This window comes from Chrysemys picta, chromosome 2 (assembly GCF_011386835.1).
Source record: "Chrysemys picta bellii isolate R12L10 chromosome 2, ASM1138683v2, whole genome shotgun sequence".
Classification (NCBI taxonomy): domain Eukaryota; kingdom Metazoa; phylum Chordata; order Testudines; family Emydidae; genus Chrysemys; species Chrysemys picta.
Window position 1 is genome coordinate 16,131,029 of NC_088792.1, and position 21,682 is coordinate 16,152,710.

At 41.4% G+C, this 21,682-nt stretch overlaps 1 protein-coding gene across 4 annotated transcripts in view; it reads left to right on the forward strand.

The window, feature by feature from the left end:
* The window catches only part of LOC101946771 (sodium channel protein type 5 subunit alpha-like), a 323,447-nt gene that overhangs the window by 63,041 nt on the left and 238,724 nt on the right, over window positions 1–21,682 (forward strand). For 2 of the 4 annotated variants that reach the window (XM_065582695.1, XM_065582701.1), the window contains exons 4-5: window positions 15,958–16,048; window positions 20,292–20,420. In XM_065582695.1, the coding sequence (XP_065438767.1) occupies window positions 15,958–16,048; window positions 20,292–20,420 (220 nt within the window). Of the gene's footprint in view, window positions 1–15,957; window positions 16,049–20,291; window positions 20,421–21,682 lie in introns of those variants that run through there. The other 2 variants (XM_065582696.1, XM_065582697.1) reach the window with 2 other exon arrangements.

Sequence of the window (21,682 nt, forward strand, 5' to 3'; positions counted from 1 at the left end):
TGAAGCTGTGGATGTGGTATACCTAGACTTTAGTAAGGCATTTGATACAGTCTCGCATGATATTCTTATCGATAAACAAGGCAAATACAATTTAGATGGGGCTACTATAAGGTGGGTGCATAACTGGCTGGATAACCGTACTCAGAGAGTTGTTATTAATGGTTCCCAATCCTGCTGGAAAGGCATAATGAGTGGGGTACCGCAGGGGTCTGTTTTGGGACCGGCGCTGTTCAATATCTTCATCAACGACTTAGATATTGGCATAGAAAGTACGCTTATTAAGTTTGCGGATGATACCAAACTGGGAGGGATTGCAACTGCTTTGGAGGACAGGGTCATAATTCAAAATGATCTGGACAAATTGGAGAAATGGGCTGAGGTAAACAGGATGAAGTTTAACAAAGACAAATGCAAAGTGCTCCACTTAGGAAGGAAAAATCAGTTTCACACATACAGAATGGGAAGAGACTGTCTAGGAAGGAGTATGGCAGAAAGGGATCTAGGGGTTATAGTGGACCACAAGCTAAATATGAGTCAACAGTGTGATGCTGTTGCAAAAAAAGCAAACATGATTCTGGGATGTATTAACAGGTGTGTTGTGAGCAAGCCACAAGAAGTCATTCTTCCGCTCTACTCTGCTCTGGTTAGGCCTCAGCTGGAGTATTGTGTCCAGTTCTGGGCACCGCATTTTAAAAAAGATGTGGAGAAATTGCAAAGGGTCCAGAGAAGAGCAACAAGAATGATTAAAGGTCTTGAGAACATGACCTATGAAGGAAGGCTGAAAGAATTGGGTTTGTTTAGTTTGGAAAAGAGAAGACTGAGAGGGGACATGATAGCAGTTTTCAGGTATTTAAAAGGGTGTCATAAGGAGGAGGGAGAAAACTTGTTCACCTTAGCCTCTAAGGATAGAACCAGAAGCAATGGGTTTAAACTGCAGCAAGGGAGGTCTAGGTTGGACATTAGGAAAAAGTTCCTAACTGTCAGGGTGGTTAAAGACTGGAATAAATTGCCTAGGGAGGTTGTGGAATCTCCAACTCTGGAGATATTTAAGAGTAGGTTAGATAAATGTCTATCAGGGATGGTCTAGACAGTATTTGGTCCTGCCATGTGGGCAGGGGACTGGACTCGATGACCTCTCGAGGTCCCTTCCAGTCCTAGAATCTATGAATCTATGAATCATGTTGGATTCTCCATCACTAACAATTTTTTAAATTAAGATTGGACGCTTTTTCTAAAAGATCTGCTTTGGAAATTATTTGGGGCAAGTTCTATGGCTTGTGCTATACAGGAAGTCAGACTAGATGATCACAATGTTCCCTTCTGGTCTTGGAATCTATGAAAATGATTATTTAAAAAATTAAACACTTGTACTCAATAATCCAAGCCCCAGCTTGTTAAAAATGTACATCCTGGGCCAGATCTTCAGCTGGTGTAAATTAGTATAGCTCTGTTGAAGTCAAGGGCATATCTCCATCTGAGGCCCTGGCCCAACATCTGTCTGTGTAACTGAAAAAAATATGCTGTTATGTCTTAGCAAAAAACAGTGTAATGCTTAAGTATTCATTTATGACAATAATTATAAAAAGTATTTTATCTGACACTTTAAAAGTTAAAGATCTGGATAGTATAATATTTTAAAAGTATGGGCCCAGATCCTTTTCTCATTTAAGTCCATGAGAGTTTTGCCATAAACATCATTAGCAACAACACTGGGTCCAATAGTTTGAAGCTTTCTGAGACACAAATGGGATATTTAATCTCTAAGAGTGAAATTTGCCCTTGTGCAGAGAGCCAGCACAAAGTCTGTGCACCACAAAGGTCCCATTTAAGCCCTCAGAGTAGTGTATAGGCCTTGTGCCGGCATGTTGAGTCTGGGTGAAATTCACCCAGACAAAAATAATTCATTTTAATCAGTTTGAAAGTAAATGAGACTGGATGACATGTGCACTGTACCATCCACTTGAACTGGATCCTCTACTCGGTTCCACCATAACTTCATTTGTATTCCAAATAACACAACTCCCACTCTTCAATCACTTTATGTGGGATGTAAATTTCAATTTTCATTCAGCTCTAGTCCTGAAGAAATTTAACAAATGTACAGTCTTGAAAACATTATAATCCATTTTATCCATCTATCTAGGAGATTGGACTTAGCTGAAACATATTTACAAACACCCATTCACCTATGTGGTAAACGATTCCTCCATTTTGTTTATATGAGCATCTATTATCAATACCACTGCCTTCTGTTTGCTTTATCAGCTTCTCCCAAGGTCTGCACAAAGGTTCCAGTATTGATAGCCATACTGAGAGCTCAGAGAATCCACACATCGCTAAAATGGCTAGATGACATTTTAGTATGAGCCTATTCTGTAGGAGAAGTGTCCATAAATACAAAAGAGTAATAACAGGCATTAAGGAGATATCACAGAATTATTGATTTATTATCAAATTCATCAAATTCCCTTTAAATGGATACATTATCCAGTGGAAGAATTAGTTCATGCTCTTAAGTCTATGTTGCTCTCAGAGAAAATAAATGTGAAGGTTCAGATGACAATAGTTCAACTTAAAAATGAACATATAATACCATCCAAGACATTCCCAAAATTACTAAGAACCATGGGGTTGTGCAGAGACATTTCATTATGGCTCAAGCTTCACCCGAGAACAGTTCAACACTTGCTGCTGGAAACTGGGGCATTACAACAGGTACATTAAGCATCCGAAGAAGTGAGGTTTTTACTCACGAAAGCTTATGCCCAAATAAATCTGTTAGTCTTTAAGGTGCCACCAGACTCTTTGTTGTTTTTGTAGATACAGACTAACACGGCTACCCCCTGATACTTGACAACAGGTACATTAGTGCAACTTCGCTGAAGTCAGTCAAGATCAGTGGAATTGCATTGGTCTGAGAGAAGAATTTGATAACTACAATCTGTTAACAGAAAGCATAAATGCACAACTCTCAGTTATAGGTCTGGGTACCCATTCTGCACTCTCACAAAACCATGCAACCCCAAGTGAAACCAATAGAGATTGTGTATGTATTGCAGAGGGCAGAAATATGCCCCGGGTCAGAAGTTGCCTGAAGTGGTGGTGACTGAAATAAGAATGCAGGAAGAGCCTGTCTCAGTACCTTCAAGAGTCAAAGCAATGAGAGCCTGGGGTGTACACTTCAGAGACATATCAGAACAAGAAATATGGTCAGAACAGGAGCATGATTTTTTGGGAGTGAAAGGCCATAAAGCTAACAACATTTTAGTTTCAGAAACACCTCATTTGCACCTTAGTAATAGCTGTCTCATACATCAACAAGCGGAAGGAAGGAAGGAAGACATCCAGTCTCACTAGGATGGCAGTAGGGTTCCTACGTTAAGCGGCACACCGTTTTCAGTCGATAAATGCTATTCACATCAAGAGAACTCAAAATACAAAGGGCAACTGGCTGAACAGGAAGTCAATATTCCAAGCAGAATGGAGCCTCAATTGGCAAGTAATCGAGCAGATACTATCATTGACATGAACTCAGGAGTTGGATCTCTTGCCTTGCATGAGAGTATTAAGCAACCTTTTTTCCTGTAAGGGGAAAACCAGAAGTGTTAGCAAATATCGTGCACTGTCACAAAAGTGTCTGAAGCAACTTGTTTAGTACATACCATCTCTCCATTTCCAATTATTGAACATATAGTGCAAGTGGAAGAGAATGGCACAGGAGGCTGAAGGACGAATCCTCTTCCAAACAGGATGAGGAGCCCAAGGTTCTTGTATGAAGCAGATTTATCTACAGCTCCTCCTCTGGGATTTCCATTGAGAGAGGACCTAATTTTTCAGGGATCTATACAACCTCACTAGTCCAATTTATCTTTGACAATCTGGCTATTTAGAAAGAAATTCTACTAGGAAAAAAAATCCATAGGATTTGATAACACTTTGTTAATTGAAGTAATTTGCATTATTAATGTGTTTTAGGGCTGTTTTTTTTAATCTTCTCATCCATGTAATGCATTCAGATTCAAATCCATTATTTGATGCGGCCATATTCTTGAGAACATCAGGCTTATGTACATTCTCAAAAGGTAGGAATATATTTCAAATGCCATTTGGAGGAAGAGGTTGTCTTTGGGTGAGGTGGGCCTACTCCAGGGGCCCTTCTTCCCATATCAGGATTAGTCTGCAAGGAGATGGAGCTGTCTTCTTCTCTTCCTCCTTCTATAAGAGTGGTGTTGGGGAGGAAGAACCAGCTTCCACTTCCAACCTAGTGGCACTGAAGCTAGATCATATCTTGAAGGGAGACAAGTCTGGCCCCACTCCTAAATGAGGGACACCAAAGTCACCTCTAATGTGTTTGGGGAGATAAAAGGGCCATTTCTGCTTTTAAATGATACATCAGTTCCCAGCTCCTGTCATGATACAAGATATTGTGGCAGTGCATTTTTTTCCCATCAGGACAGGCAGGGGAGGTGCACATAGATGGTGCCCCTCATCACTTTTCTTGCTGGTGCCAACTTTCTCCCAGATAGTACCAGTCTCCTGTCACTACTCTTGTTGGAAGTCAGTAAAGTTGGAGATTATTGCCCTCCTGAGTAGACAGTCTCCACAGTCACAAGCTCAAGACGGAATCTTGTTTGTCCTCATCCATGGGCAGCTCTATTTTTATGAGGAAATTCTGCATTAAGGCAGGGGACAGGAATCATGTCTCTGGCAGATATATAAGGCCATTTGAACCTGTTCAGCAATTTGGAATGTTATAATAGGTCCCAAGAGAATATGGATTCGTGGGAAGAGGACAGTTCAAAGGGGCACAATAAATTCAGTTCTCTAAAAACACCATGCACCTGTATTCTTATTTTGTGCTAGCTTACTAGTATGATACCAGTGGAACTCTCACAGCTCATAGAACTTTGACCCTGGAGGGACGTGGTAATGGGTAGAACACAAGCCACATCCCCTAATGTCCATTCCCTCAGTAGGTATAAATTCCAGTATTGCAGATAACTTCTTGATTGTTGTAGCTTCTGGGTAACTCTAGCTCTTCAGATCTACTGTATCCTTTTCAATACTTACCCCTTCCCTTCAGTTCAGTGGGTTGCTTGAATTGTTAGGCCCTGGCCCTGGCATATGTGTTGATGGTTCTGGCATTTGGTCTAGGGAATCTCACCACTTCGGCAGTCAGCTGCAGTGGCCTTGGCTCCCATTCTTGGTGACAGGTGCCTACCTTTGATACTTTCTCCAGGTGATTTCAAATCGATATACGCAGAGAGAGAGATTAGTTTGCCTTTTGGGTTCTGCCCATGACAGTAAAAGGGTGGGTAGCTGAGAAGTGAAGTTTGAGTTCAGATCCAGAGCTCAAGGACTGAGAAGATTGGCCTGGGGCTTTTGTTTGGGACAATCAGTAGTTCTAACTTGCCAAAGAATAGAGGGGACTAGTGCAAAATGGCAGTCCAACAAAATTTGGATTAATAATAATAAAAAGTTCTTAGACTCTCAAATTTGGATGCCTAAAGCTAGGTACCTGTTCTTCATCCATGTTTAAGGCACCTAAATAAAAACAGTCTTCAAAGGTGCTGAGCACTTGACTTCAGTGCCAGTTGCTCATGGTCAGTGCTTTTGAAAATCAGGCTGCTTTCCTTAAGGAGCCAATATATGGATATAGATGACTAACTTTATGGATCCAAGTTTTAAAAGTTGGCATAAATTCCATAAGGTGGTGAACTGTTTTAGCTCATTCCATCGGAGTCTCTAATCCCTGTGATGTGCACCAGTAGTTATCAAGTACCTTAAACAGATCTCTCTCCTGTATTGTGCATGTCTCTTTCTGCTTATCTCTATTGGTATATCTTGGGAGAGACCAGGAGTGACAGGGGAAACATGAGTCAACCAGACAATTTTTCAGACTTGGAGATCTTTCTGAGTATCACACCCTGGGATCTTTCATTGGGGACGAGCACTGCTCAACACCTTTTGTGATTTTGAAAGTGTAAAAACATGTTCTTGAATGAATAAATTATAGGAGTCAGAGTAAGTAACAATTGTAGGGCTAGCAGATGGATACTTAACAACAGATGGTATCACTGATCTGAATAGGCCTGATCTTTTCTAATTCTCAAAACTAAGCAGGTTTGGGCCTGGTTAGTAGTTGATGGTTAACTGCTTGACGATACCTTGTGTTCTAGGGTTGTTACTTTTTTATATTAGCAAGGTCTCTCTCTAAACATTCTTTGTTTATTAAACGATATGGAGGAGATTGGGCAGAACTATATTTAGAGCTGGAATGTGAATTGAGAATTCTTGGTGATTTAACACTGAACTCCTAAAAATGTAGGGTTGGAAGGGACCTTGAGAAGTCATCAAGTCTAGCCCCCTACACTGAGGCAGACCCAGTAAACCTAGATCATTCCTAACAGCTGTCTGTCTAACCTGTTCTTAAAAACCTCCAATGACGGGGATTCCATTGGAAACATATTCCAGAGTTTAACTACCATTATAGTTGGAAAATTTTCCCTAATATCGAACCTAAATCTCCCTTGCTGCAGATTGAGCCCCTTACTACTTGTTGTACCTTTAGTGGACATGGAGAAGTATTGATCTCTGTCCTCTTTATAACAGTCCTTAACATATCTGAAAACCTAGTGGTTTCCCCCTTGTTGTCTTTTCTAAAGACCAAATATGCTCAGATTTTTAACCTTTCCTCATCGGTTAGGTTTGCTAAACCTTTTAGAATATTCGTTGCTTTTCTCTGGACTCCCTCCAATTTGTCCACATCTTTCCTAAAGTGTGACACCCAGAAATGGACACAGTACTCCAGCTGAGACCTCATCAGTACCGAGTAGAACAGGACAGTTAACTTGCATGTCTTACGCACAATAATTCTGTTAATACAGCCCAGTTTTGCAGCTTTTTCACAACAGCATCATATTGATGGTTCTTATTCAATCTGTGATCCACTAAAACCCCAAATCATTTTCAGCAGTGCTACCACCGGTCCTAGCCAATTTTGCAGTTGTGCATTTGATTTTTCCTTTCTAAGTGCAAAGCACTACACTTAACTTCACTAAATTTCCTCCTTTTGATTTCAGACCAATTCTCCAATTTGTCCGTGTTTGTTTTGCATTCTAATCCTGTCCTCCAAAGTGCTCCTCCCAGGTTGGTGTCATCTGCAAATTTTCAGTGTTCATATTGTGAATAATTTATGAAGACACGGTCATCTTAACTGTACATTAATTGTTTTCCTGGGGAATGTATCTTTACTTCAAGCACCAGCCAACAATAAGTCTGACTAAGGGATTGGTTCCGCATGAACATATATTTGGCTTCTGGTCTATGTATCTTCACACAAGCTAACTTTAAGGGACTTGAGTGGAAGCCAGCAAACTTTTGTTGAATTTGGCCTTTTGGTATAGAGAGTTGTATCCTACTGTCTGTTTTAGTGACTGTTTGTCTGTGATACGCCTTTGACTCAGTGGAACCCCTAAGGCCAGGTTTTCAAAAGCGTTCAGCACCCAACAGCTCCCATTTGGGCACCTGAATGGAATGGCCAGATTTTCAGATGTGCTCAGCACGCAGCTCGAGCACTTTTGAAATTCTTGCCCCTTCAGTCTGGGGCTGAAGTGGGAGTAGAGCTCTTTTGAAAACCTGACCTCAATTGTGAGGGCTGAACACACTTGAAACTCTGACCTTCATTACCCTACTAATTTCACACACACTACTGATATCGGATGCTATACTCAGCCTTTTCTTCACACGATTACAAGATATTCCCATCCCAGCTGAAGTCATTATTTGTCAGCTAATATTTTTAAACTCTCGTTAAACAAATTTTATTCTGTACAAACAGCCCAGATAATGGTACCACATAATATTCTTCCAAAGCTAAATATTGCAACTGAGTCCCATCTCTCTGAGTGTCCACATTTCCAGGACATGACTGGTGGAATTCTCCAAGCTTTACAATTGTAAATCTCTTAAACCACCTTGGCAGTAGGTGGTACGTACCCAACTCTGCTCAGGTGGATGTAGCAGCTCCTAAAACCGCTACACACAGTTCCTTTCTCACTGCTGATAGAAAGCATCTCAAACTGCTGCTTCCTTTTGTCATTACACACAGATGTGCTTGTTGTCTTAGAGCTTCTGTAGGGTCCATGGCCCAGTTGATTCAAGCTTTTTTTTTTCAAGCTAAGATTTCATCAGACTTTCTTCCTTTCATCTCTTCCACCTGCCTCTGTGAGTAAATCCTGAAACAAAGACAAGTTTCTTCGGTTTGGACTTGTAACAGAGTTCTGATGCCTTTGAAGCACTGAGCTCCTTCACTGAGGTTGGAGGTTGAAGCTTTAGAATGCTTGAAATGTCAGCATGTATCCCTGAAACAGCATGTATTAGGTGCAGGTTGCTAAGTCAAGCACTGCCTCAAAGGACTTGGAGCAGGTATCGACCTCTAATGTGCCAAGGCAATCATCACTAAGATTACTGACAGCATCTCAAGTCTCAGGCCAAATGCCCAGTCAAAGCTTCAGGAACATAGATCAGCACTGACTCTGGAGTAAAGTCATCCCCTCTTTCTATGTGAAGTTGCAAGAATACCCGTTGACTCTACACTATTACAGTAACTCCTCACTTAACGTTGTAGTTATGTTCCTGAAAAATGCGACTTTAAGCGAAACAATGTTAAGCGAATCCAATTTCCCCATAAGAATTAATGTAAATGAGGGGGTTAGGTTCCAGGGAAATTTTTTTTACCAGACAAAAGACTATATATACACATACACAGTGTAAGTTTTAAACAAACAATTTAATACTGGTACACAGTGATGATGATTTTGAAGCTTGGTTGAGGTGGAGGAGTCAGAGGGTGGGATATTTCCCTTACTGCTAAATGATGAACTAGCAATTGGCTGAGCCCTCAAGGGTTAACTCTCTCACTCTACAAGGCAGCAGGAATGGCGGGAGATATGGGCATTTCCCCTTTAAGTACACTGCCTTGTTAATTAGATCAGCTTGCTGAGACCGCAGCTGCTGCAAACTCCCTCCGTCCTGAGCCCTGCTGTCCCCCCTGCTCTATGGAAGATGGGGTAAGCGGGGAGCGGAGGGGGGGAACACCCTGACATTAGCTCCACTCTTCCTTCCCTCCCCCCCCGCACAGCAAGCAGGAGTCTCAGGGAGCAGCTCCAAGGCAGAGGGCAGGAGCAGCACATGGCAGTGGGGGGAGGGACAGCTGCAATTGCTAGCCTGCTGGGCAGCTGCTGCACAGGGAAATTAGGGGAGTGGGGAGCTGTTGGGGGGGCTGCCGGTCCACCCTGGTTCCAAGCCCCCACCACTAGCTGCAATAGGCTGCTCTTCCTGCAAGCAGTAGACAATGCAGGCGACTGCCAAACGACGTTAGAAGGGAGCATTGCACAACTTTAAACGAGCATGTTCCGTAATTGATCAGCAATGTAACAATGAAACAACATTAACCGGGACGACTTTAAGTGAGGAGTTACTGTATTACTCTTTTTTCTATTTATATTATCATAATGCCTAGGGACGTAACCATATGGCAGGATCCCATTGTGCTAGGCACTGTACAAACACCAAACAAAAAAACATCCCTGCCTCAAGGAGCTTACAAGCTAAGCACAAGACAAGCTACAAACACCTTCTCTGTCCTTGTCTTCTGCCCTTTGTTTTCTCAATTTTCTGGCTATTCCACTTCTGGCAGCATTGGGGTTGATGGGCCAGATCCTGAGTTCCAACCACAGTTTGATTTCTTGTAACCTTAATTCAGCTCCCTTGTTCATATGCATCATGAAATAGTCTAAATTACAAAATCACATACTATTTTGTCCACAGCTGCTCTTACTCATTCTCAATTATCAGCAGTGTTCATAGATCCTTATTTCTGTTTCCACATTCCTTTTTCTACAATCTCCCAGACTCTTCTGACTTTCTTTTGACTGTCCTGGCTCTAGCACTCCAAGCTGGTGTCCTATTCTGCTCCTTAGGCCATCCTATTATTTATTTATTTATTTATTTATTTGTATCATGGTAGCACTTAAGAGCCCAAGTCATGTATCAGGACCCTATTGTGGTAGGTACTCTACAAACAGAACAAAAAAAGATTCTCCGATGACCTTACAACGTAAGTATATGGTCTCCTGGCTGTCTCTATCTTTGATCTCTACATTTTGATATTTTCCTGTTATGTCTCTGCTCAATTTTAATATTGCATTGGCATTCCTTGACCTCTCTGTGCTTCTGTGTCTCAACTTCACCATCCTCTGTGGTTAAGGTTCATTTAAAGAACTGTCCAAAGGCTTTCAGATTTTTGCTTCCAAGTGGGTGGTTTGCTGATGCAGGTGAAGTTTCATGCAAATCACTGCACTTTATTGTCATGTAGCATATGAATTAGAATGAAATCAAACTCAGATTAGTTTAAGGGGCTGTCTACAAAGACTAGTCTATAACAAACCAAAGCGCACACTATCAGTATTTCTTGAATGTATGGACCGTGCCTAGGTCACATATATGTTGATCTTCAAGTTAAAATAAAAACTGGTATAAAATCAAATATTTTAACAATATTTTATATTTGAATATTTATTTTTTTAATGAATAGGACAAAAATCTCATTGTCAATAAAGTGAAATGCCACCTCCCTTGTCCATGTGGAAACCTCAGTTTGTTGGATGAACTGGCCTTCAAGCTGCCTTGTGCTGCCAAAGTGAGGCCCTGAATGTGACCCCCCTCTTCCCCAAGTGGTTAAAGTATTTTCATTGGTCCCAAGAGCACTGCACTATGCAACATTTTAAAGCAGAAGCTAATCCAAGACCCTTATGAACAGCCCTGTTTTTGCCTTTCCTTGCAAACCCTTCTCCTCCTACACAATTCCATTATTACATGTTTGTTTGTGTAACTACATATGCACAAATATCGCCAATATTCCGTGAGAGGTTTGTTTCAATCTTGTCTTTGATAATCTCCATAGTAGCTCCATTCCCTTGTGTGGTATTGGAAAAAGGAAATTCTTAATGGATGTTCTCATGTACGTCAACTTTAGTTATCATAGATTAAAGAAGTAACTTTAAAGGCGAAAATTAATATTGCAATACCCTGTGTCCAGTAAGTCTGAGGAGATGTTATGGTGGTTTTTGTATGGGCCATCTAAGAAAGACTTCTATGTAAGTTTGGGGGAAAACAATGATTTGCCAGGCTGAACTGTGAGGAAAGCCAGAAAAACTCAGCCACAGGCCAGGACATGGACAAGTGTTATCTGTTTTGGTTGTAGAGAAGTGGGCCATATCTATAGGCATTGTCCTCAGAGGAAATGTGCTTACTGCAGGAAGAGATGCAGGAACCTGAGTAAGCAATGGAAGAAAGGAGTGTAGAATGATACGAATGCATATGACGGCCTGAATACCCAGGAGGCAAGTGAACCAGGGGTGGTACTGATGACAAAGAAGTGTACAGCTATTCAAGAGAGCCACACGGAAAAGGCAAGAGAGATTAGGGTGGGAGAATTACAGAGGTTGACACAAGCCATATAGAGGTGGGCATAAACACAGAGATTACTGTGAAGATGGATGCCATGGTTAAGAAGTGCCTGATACAGCTGACTAGTTACCCCTTGACAACCAGAGAATATGCTGGTGACTATGGCTACCCATGGGGACCAGGAGTTGAAAGTGGTGAGTCTGCAAGGGAAACCTGGTGACCTGAGGCAAACTCTACAGGCAGCCCTAAGAGACCAGAAGTCAGTGGTGGAGGCTTTTCTAGAGACGGGGAAAAAAACAAGGTCTGTGAGAAGGGCTGTAATGCAACAATGAATGGAGAGGATGTTAGAAACCTGCTTTTCCTGACTGAGACACATTGAGGGGACCTGGATGCTGCAGAAGAAGCCAGACAGCAAGCTGTGAAAGAAAAGGAGCAATTGTTCATGGAAATTGACCACCTCAAGGGAGAGCTGGAAAAAATATGGGGCGGTCTCCGGCATAGGTGGTAACACTTGCCGTGGGACAGAGCAAGGTTTTAGAAGGGGGTGGGAGATGTATGTCACGGGCTGGCTGGCTCTAAATTCAAGCTAGGCTCAGCTTTGCCTATGACCTAGCAACTCAGAGATAATTAGTAATCACACCTGAGTGTGGTAGGGTGAGTTAATTTAAATAATTGACCCCAGCAGTGGAGAATCAGAAAGGACTGCTTAAATAGAGCTGGGAACACCATCTGGGGGAGGGACCAGAGAGCAGGCAAGCTGCGGTGGAAGGCCCTGGGAAAGGGTCTGTAAAAAGACCCACGGAGATTAGTTTAGGCTCTGATGGGGGAACTGTGGGATAGGGCCTACCAGCAGCAGGGAGATCCCTAAGGCAGAGGTTCACAAACTGTGGTCCGTTCAGGTGGTCTGTGGATAGTTCCCTCTAAGGTGCGCACCTGGGCAGCCGCGCACAAGAGAATGAAGGGCCACCCACCTAATTACTGGAGCCACGCTGATAAATTATTATTGAGTTATGTTTTTTTTAATATAGAGCTTTTATCCAAAGTGCTTTACAATAGTTAGCTAACAGTACAAACAATATTTGGAAAGATCATTAAGTGGCCCACTGAGACCCTCAGCAATTTTCAAGAAGATGCCAGAGTCCCTGGGAAAGGGAGGCAGTGAGGGAATCAAGTGGGGGAGGAAGCAAGATAAGAGAAACTCTGCAGGGGTCAGGAGAAGGGGCCAAGAAGTAGAGGACTTCAGTAGAGTCTGAGAGGGGCAGAAGCAGTATTAGTTTGGGTATTTGGGGCTTTTGGGGCTTTTCCCTTCTGCATTTGAGTCAGGTGACTTTCTGCTCCACACTGATGGGGTGCCAGTAACGTGATCAATAACAGCACAGGAGAAAGTCTCCCTGCTCTAAATTCTGGTGCCCAGCCCCACCTTGGCCTGGAACATCCAGAAGCAGCACTTACAGGGAAAGTCCAGTTTTGCCCCTGTGGCCCTGGGATGGTATATGTTCCATCATTCTTTGGGGGTAGTGCATGTACAGTCTGGTTACATGTAGGAGCTGTGAGGGGATGGAGCATGCTAAGTCACTCTGTGGGCACTGTGAATGCACTGTCTGGTTGGCACGTGGGTTAGTGAGAGGACTGAGAAGGCTCACCGGAGACAGAATCTGTGAAGATTTTAGCTGCTAATATCCAAGTCTGTACTAAACATGTATGACGTGAGATTTTTTTCCCCAAAGGCTTATAACTGGGTCAAATTTGGGCAGATTTTCACTGGGATGGAAAAAGGCAGATACCATGAAACACTTCAGCTCAGATGGTTAAAATTTGGCACAGTTGTAAGCAACTGCAAACAGGCTTTTACAATGGCAACCTTAATAAGAGGCAATGCTACCAGCCCCATCTTTTCATACATCATAATGTTTAAGGCCAGAAGAGACCATTAAATCATCTAGTCTGACCTGTATATCCAGGCCATCACATTTCCCCCAGTTACCCTGTATTGAATCCAATAACTTGTGTTTGACTAAAGCATATTTTCTAGAAAAGCATCCAATCTTCATTTTGAAGACATTACAAGATGAAGAATCCATTACATCTCTTGGTAGTTTGTTCCAATGGTTTCTCATCCTCACTGTTAAAAATGTGTGCCTAATTTCTACTTTGAATTGGTCTGGCTTAAGCATTGGTTCATGTTATGCCTTAATGAGCCCTTTTCTGTAACAGACCTTCACCAGTATCCTTTCTGGGCTTTCTCAGTTAGCACATTGATGCAGGTGCACCCTACTCTTATGAGCAATCTGTAACTCTAAAACAGGGAATGGTGTCTTTAATATATAGTGGCAACCCCTCACCCTCAGTTTTTACCCATTGTATCCTTCTTGAACAGGTTATAACCAGTGATTTTAACATTCCAATCATCTCAGCAGGTTTCTGTAATGCCAGTTATATAGCCCCTCTTGCTTTTTACTCAGATTCCTAGTAGTAGTACATAAACAACTGAAAAATGTCGTCTTTTCACATTCATCGTCACATTGGTTCAATTTGTTTGCAACATACTGAGATGTAGTTTGTACCAGAGCTGCCGCCTTAGCACCTTCCCCTGTGGTGTTAGTTGAATGCCCTCTTGACTGCTCCAGCTAGTCTCAAACCAAGAAGATTAGCGCCCCTTCCCTCTAATAAAGGCATCGCTGGAATGTTGCTTGTTTCAGTTTCTTACTCAGTATGGCTACATGGCTATATAAGACTACAGGGATATATGATATATTTTGGGGCCGAAACCGAGTGATTGCAAATCTTTCCTGGTTTAGGCTTAAACTGAAGATTTTGCTTGTTTGAAAAAGCCTGAAAATCGCTTGCTCTCCATTTTTTTCCCCATAGAATTTTCACTATAGTTGAAAAGTAATCCGCAATTTTCTAGGTGAAGCTCAGTCTTTTTGTACCTGAAAATATTTAACAACCTAATCAAGTTACTTGATAGATAGACACAACCGTTACACTCCAATCTACGCCTGAATTAAGAAAATGAGGCTGGCTCCCAGATACCCTCTTTCAGTCGCTCATCAAGAGCCATAGGCCCCTGCAGTGGAAAATGTGTTTGGATGAGTTATTCCCTTTGAGTTCAATTACTGGTTTCTAAGTTTGCACATGGGAATACATGGAGCGGTTACTACCTATTTGATCTTGCCATTGCGTATGCAGTCGATCAGAAAACATTCTATTCTGTATTCAGCAGAGATTGTAGTTCCACAAAAGGTTGATTTTCATGTAGCTTAGATACAAACATTTCAGACATACCCTCAAAACTCATGGGAGATTGCTATTCTATAACATAAAATGATCACAGAACTATGATAAGGGGGAGGTGAAAATGTGTGTATCTTTTCTCAATTAACAAAGGAAATTTCATTCCGATTCTCTTTTTTCTCTTATGTGTATCCCAGGATATCGACAAAATGCCAGATCATTTTCCTATGCCTTCTGTGCTTCCCACATATAGATAATATCAGTAAAATGTGAACCTTTATGGACAAATGAGAATCCCATTACACTTAGTACTTTTCACAGCATGCAGATTTTGTTTTAAAGAAAGTGATTTAGGAAACACAATTTTCAAACTTGGGAATTCAATTTAGGATGTCTAGTTCCATATTTGGGGTCTCAAATCTGCATCTAGGTGAGTAGAATGCATATTTGAGGCTGAATATTGCTCTTCATTTCCTAATAGAATATTTGGTGCCCTGACTGAGGCAACAATGTTTGTAAATTGGGCCTGTACATGTGCAAAATTACAGTACTGCCATGCAGCTACTAGCCTTTAGGACCCTTCCACACCCAGGGCATGACTCAAAACCCATTGGAGTGAAGGAAAAGACGTGAGCTAGAGCTTGCCCCATTGCCAAGCATGTTCAGATGACCCAATACTAATAGAGCGGGAAGGCGGCAGGTTTGAGGGAGGGCAGCAAGAGCCTGAAGATGAATACATGATTTTCATACAGTTTTCCTACACAATCTCTCCCTGTATATTATTGTCTACTGATAGTTTCTTCTTTGTTTCAGGGTACAGCATAAAGTACTGAGACAGAATTAGCAGACGAGTGGTTTCCCTTTTATAGTTTAAAATGCATAAATGCTCCTCTCATACTGAGGTTCCCACCTAAGCACGCTGTCACAAACTCCAAACCTTCACATGATTATATGTTTTGGGTGTTGTATTCACTGAATGCTGCACAATCGCTGCATCCATTTTACTGTACAAAATATGCGTAAAAGATGTAGGTAATGAAATAAAGCAGGATAGAGCCCAAAGATTTTACTGTGATTAGGTGTCCAGGTATTCCTTCATATATAATTGCACACAACTTCTATGTGTTGATGTTTACGCATGCTACAAAATATGAATGAGTCGTCAGATCAAATGTGCAGTGCTTGAAAAAATTAGGGACCTTTTCTGAGGTCTTTTTACATAGTCACGTTTTTCCTTAACTCATATATTTACATTGTTCAGTATGTTTATTATGTGCACTATTTTAACCAACTGTGTGTTCATGGCACAATCGGAGGTTCAATCATGGAATAAATATGTTGAGTAAGTATCTCTGCAGATCGGTATATCCCTTCCCTTTAGCTCTTCTGTACTCTTTCATTGTAGTCTTCTCATTTTGTTTGCTGTTATCTAATTTTTTCCATTAATATTGACTTCTGTGCAATATTTGTCCTGACAAAATGTTTTGCCAGGTATTTCTCGCCTCAGAAAACTCCCTTAGAAAGTAAGTTAACAATTTTCAGTCTACCAAACTCATACTTTTTGCTAAATGCACCTGCTATGCTACATCTGAATGGAATCATGGTATGATTCGAGCTCCATTTGAAATTGGCCTGCCTTCCTGAGTTTCCATGTAAGGGATTCAGAAGCTGGATACAGTAGAATATATTACTGGACTTCTAATTGAATGATTTCAGAAAATACTTACAGAACATACTTGGTTCAAACCTAAAGGCGTAATCCAAAGCCCGTTGACATCAATGCAGTCTTCTACTGATGTCAGTGGGCTTTGGACCAAGGCCATAATGAAAAGAGCTATGGTACATACAAATAATTTCTAGATATATTTTATGAGAAACCACCAAACCTTTGGAATTCTCTGTGGGGTTAGAATTCTCAGAAAACCCTCAGAGCTTTAACTGACAGTTCCCTGTTCTGTTTTTTTTTTAAAAAGCTAGCTTTAAAGTTAAGTCTGGTAAGTTTGCATTTCCGTAAGTTGTTTGAAAATGTTCTTTATGGAAATAGATACCAGATGCACAAGCTAATCAACATATAGTACATTAAACAATTACTTTGGCTCATTGAACCAATCAGAACAGACTTTTTATTTTTATCTGACATATGATAAACACAGCCATCTGCTGTTCTCTAGCCTGGTGGCTGGCCTAGTCAGGGCCTTAGGGAGACACAGCAAAGTGCCCGTCTCTTCTTTAGGCTTCCCAAGATCATGCAAGGCACATCTTCTAGAAAAAGAATTGCTTCCCGAAATTACTAACTTTAAGCCAGCTCTGAACCTAACAGCTGATTTGATCATCATAACATCCTAATATCAATATGCATCATGTATTTCAGTATGAGTATACTACCTTACAGCTATGTCTGTGGCTTTCTTCCACACCCCTTCCCACAATGTTGTCTTTTTCCTATTGGAAATGGTTACAAAGTACAGTACCCATCATGTATTTGAAATATTGACATCACGTGGATGCATGAGTCAGTCTACAGGTCTGTACTTTGGAATTTGAATGTTCTAGAGGGAAAAAATAGAGGGCTAGACCCTTCCTTCAGTGAGTAAAATGCAAATAATGTCTTCAGTGCACCAAATAGGCTGTGCAACAAATCATAGTCCAGAACAGAAGCATTCATTGATCATGCAGCATGGAATGAATCCTTCTCTTTCCTTTTCATAAAAAAAAATACCTCTCAGTCTTTCCTCCTCAAATTCAAAGCACAAACTCAAAGGTAGCTAATTTTGAAGACAAGAATGACCTGATGAACTTAAATTAAAGAATTATTTGTAAAATTAGACCAATAATATACTTTGAGAAGCTAAAATCAATCTGTTTTGCATTGTTGCCTCAGTGAGGATGCAGAACCCCACAATTACCAAGAGAGCGGTGCTCTGTACATATGTTATAAAGCACCACTTAAAAATAAGTGGAATAAACACTTACATTTTGAAAAAAAGAAATGGATTTAACTTGGCCCCAAAAGATCAGTTAACAGAGTGGCTTCTGTTGTTATAGAAACTCTTGCATTGCTGAAGGACCTCCTCCACATCCATTCAGAATTAGACGATGACTGTGAAATCAAATAAACCAGCTGACATGTTGAACAAAGGAAAGGTCTTTATCATTTTAACGAGTGTATGCACAGCGAAGTTATTTTTTAATTCTTTGTATATGTTTTCACATTTATTAATGAAAACATATGCTTAAAGAGCCCCTGTCAATTGCTTGGCCTGTATTTTGGATACCCGAAGCAGCACCAAAGCTAGAAGCCATGAAGATCTCAGTAAAAGAGACACTGCCCCAGTTGGAGCTCTGAGAGAATTCCTCTCCCAAAACTGCAGGGAGGCTCGCAGAAACAGTGGGCCTGCTAGCTCACACCATTAGAGGGGAGGGGTGCTGGGAGCAATTTGTATAGGCCGAGAGCCATTGAATCAAAATGGAAACCACTTCAAACCCGGGGGTGCGGCAGCACCTGTAGTTCCAGCACGTATGTTATAGGGTGTCTCAAACACTCATGTAATGTCCGACTGAACTCTGCTGGCTGGTGTGGAGGGAGAACAGGGCCATTGACTCTTCAGTGGCTAGCACCTCCAGAGTCCCTGAGAGGGGCTTTAATTGTGCCCAGCTACAGAACTAAGGGCACTAGTACAAGAAGACTTTGCATCCTGCCTCCCTCTTAGTGCACTCATGAAACAGCTGGGCACAATCTGGCCCTTATTTGCTACACCACCTATTCTTGCAAAACACCAAACCAAACTGGTATTTTTGTGTTCATGCAATTTTATATGATGATGTTTCCATTCTTTAGATTATGAGCACCGGGGTAGAATCTTGGCTCTACTGAAGTCACTGGCAAAGCTCCCATTGACTTTAATGGAACCAGGATTTCACCATGAGGGCCTGAGCTAACACCCATTAGTCAAGTCATGACTCTTGACTTCAGTGGATTTGGGATCAGGTGTGAGCTGGCATTAATGGACTATGCATGTATTTAGTACACACAGACTAGACCAGACAGAGAATCAGCAATCTGGGGAATGAAAATTACACACAAATTGCTATTTCCAGTGAAGAGACCCATATGGTAGCATATGAGTTGTGAGGCTTTTTCGTGTGTGTCCCATTTTTTTTAAATGGGGGCACACCTACAAAAATCAGAATGAGAATTCTGCCTGGTTATCAAATGCATCTTCACGTCATCAGAGGAGTTAAAAAATAAAAATAAGAGGCCAAGGGGGGCAGGTGGTAGAGAGGGTTGTTGGTGATGTATTTTTAAAGATTACTATTTATTATTATCTGAGGGGTGTGTGTGTTAACTTTGGGCATCTCTCTAACACTCACCAATGGAAAAAATGAGGCAGTCCAGTCTGAGATGGTTTGGTCATGTAAAGCACAGTCCTGACAACCAAGTGGGCAAAACAATCCAACAGATCAAGAGTGAAGGAAAAAGATACAGGCAAGCCAGGATCCCATGGTGTTGAGGCACTGCGTAAACACATAACAAAGAGATGGCCTCTGCCCTAAAGAGCTTACAATCTAAGTTTTTCTACTGACGTTATTAAAAATCCATTTCTTTCTGAAGTACTAGAGCGATATAATTTCAGTCCTTTATTAGAAATCATCCTGAGGGGAAATACCCAGACCTGACTAATCATAGGGTGAAACCCTGGCTCCATTGAAGCCTATGAGGCCAGGATTTCACCCAGGAACTCTACTGGGTGAAATGGGATCCAGCTCTGAATCCTGTAGCTCCGGTCCCTGGCTACTGTCCATGCAGAATGTGCTCAGTTTTGGTCCAACTATATTTATTGCAAAGGAAAACTCCTGGAATACGTCTATCCATTTTGTCATTCGCAGTGAAGAAGCTGTTGGTAGTACACAACTTACTGTATTAAATAAAAACACACTTCTGCCCCCTTTTTAAATTCTAGCAGGTCCAAATCATTACATATAATGCATATTTTCAGTTAGGGCATTACACTGCTATTTAATGCTCGCGATTGGTGTTATTTACCAGACAGTGAAACATCAGGAACTTTGCAGTTGGGAATGTGTCTTTGTAATGCATTAGGTGAAGCTTAGATGAAATAATGGCTATTGAACATTGATATGATCTGGATAGAAAGAGATGAGAGGTATGAATAGAATCTTTCACTTAAATATGAGCTATAACAAGGAATGCTACATAATCCATTCCTTTTCCATTGACTATTGCTGGCGTGCTTCAGAGTCCAGTAACGTAATGTTTCTAGATAGTTTTCATGCCTCACTCACTGACTGCAGATTCATCAAGATACGCTGCAATGAAGCCTGCATTCATTATAAGGCTGTCAATGTGCTTTCCCATTTCTCATATGTTCACCGGGTCCACACATGAAGCAGCTCACGAAGGGCCTGATGCCACAGCCATTACTCATATGAGTAATCCTATTGTAATGAGTAGGAATTTCTCATCTGAGTAGGATTGGGCCCAGAGTGAATAAGCTGAGTGTGCCTCAACTTCTTCTCCATTAACTGCTAATGCTCTTGATTTTCTTGGACACTTTACTCCCCAGGTACACTTTCACTGGCATTTACACTTTTGAATCATTGATAAAAATACTGGCAAGAGGATTTTGTATGACAGAATTCACCTTCCTTCGAGATCCATGGAATTGGCTGGATTTCAGTGTCATTGTTATGGCGTAAGTAGCATTCCATTGTTCTTTTTCAAGCGTGTGACATGCAGTGTAACTACTTTTCACCTGTTCTTTTTAGTAACTGTTGTTCACCAGTGTACTAGCACAATACTTCAGCTACAACAAATCTCTATGGAATTGTTCCTGAGTGGTTCTAGAGAAGGAAACTTTTTCCTAGGTTCCAGTACAGATTTTGGCAACTTGCTGGGTGATCTTGAGCAAGTTGTTTAACCTCTCTGTGCCTCAGTTTATCTATCTGTAAATTGGTTATAATAATACCTGGTTTTATGAGACTTAATTAATTCATGTTTGTAGGGTGCTGTAAGATTCTTGGATGGAAAGTGTTATGAGAATGCAAGTGATGAAATACACATAAATATATCTGTTTAGTGATAACTGCATTGCAATAAAAATTGAAATGGCTTCTGCTTTGTAATACTTCCATCCCTGACACAGGCCACAGAGGTAGCTCTGATGTTCGTTATGACTGTCTCCCTCTTGTACACAGAAAATAGTAACTAGTATGCATAATAGGGATTGTTAACAATAAATAACACATTTTAATTAGTAGTTACCTAAAATAAAATAAAAATCCTGTAGAAATCTCTCCCGACCCCCAATAACACACCAGAAGCCAGCAAGATAATAACACAATTAAAAAGGAAATAAGAAGTTATGAGTTTTTCCCTGAAAGATGCCCCTGCACTGCTCTGGCATATGTAGAGTGGGGAAGTGCTCAGGAATCTCTGGCCCACAATGGACGTGGTATTGGGAGGAGGTTAGAACATAGCAAAGCTTTGGGATTTGCAACGCTCTCAGGCAATCCTTTTGGTCACCAAGCTAGACTGAGCTGACAAACTCCTTTTCCCCCCCTGTAACTTAACCCAATACTTTTTCTATGGGGATTTAGGGACCCCCCCCCCCTGTATTTTTTTGAAGCTAAACAGAAGCTTGTTGCATATACTGGGAACAAGGTTCTCTCACTGCCTCCCACTCCATGCTTGAGTGCCCTTTACGTTGTAAGTCAGTCTACTTTGGGTTCTGGCAATGCAAAGGAGCTGGTGAGTGGATGGATCTGTCCAGCCAAGAATATCTCTGGTCTGGGGGAGCTCTCAGCTGACACAGAGTTACTCATGTCTGACTCTGTTCCCACCTCGCCATCCTGATTGAGTGTAGGCAGTGTGCTGGAACGTGGACCCTTGAGACTGGGGCCCGTGCAGATCATCTCAGAAAGTCACAACCCACCAGTCAGCTCCTTGATACCCTCC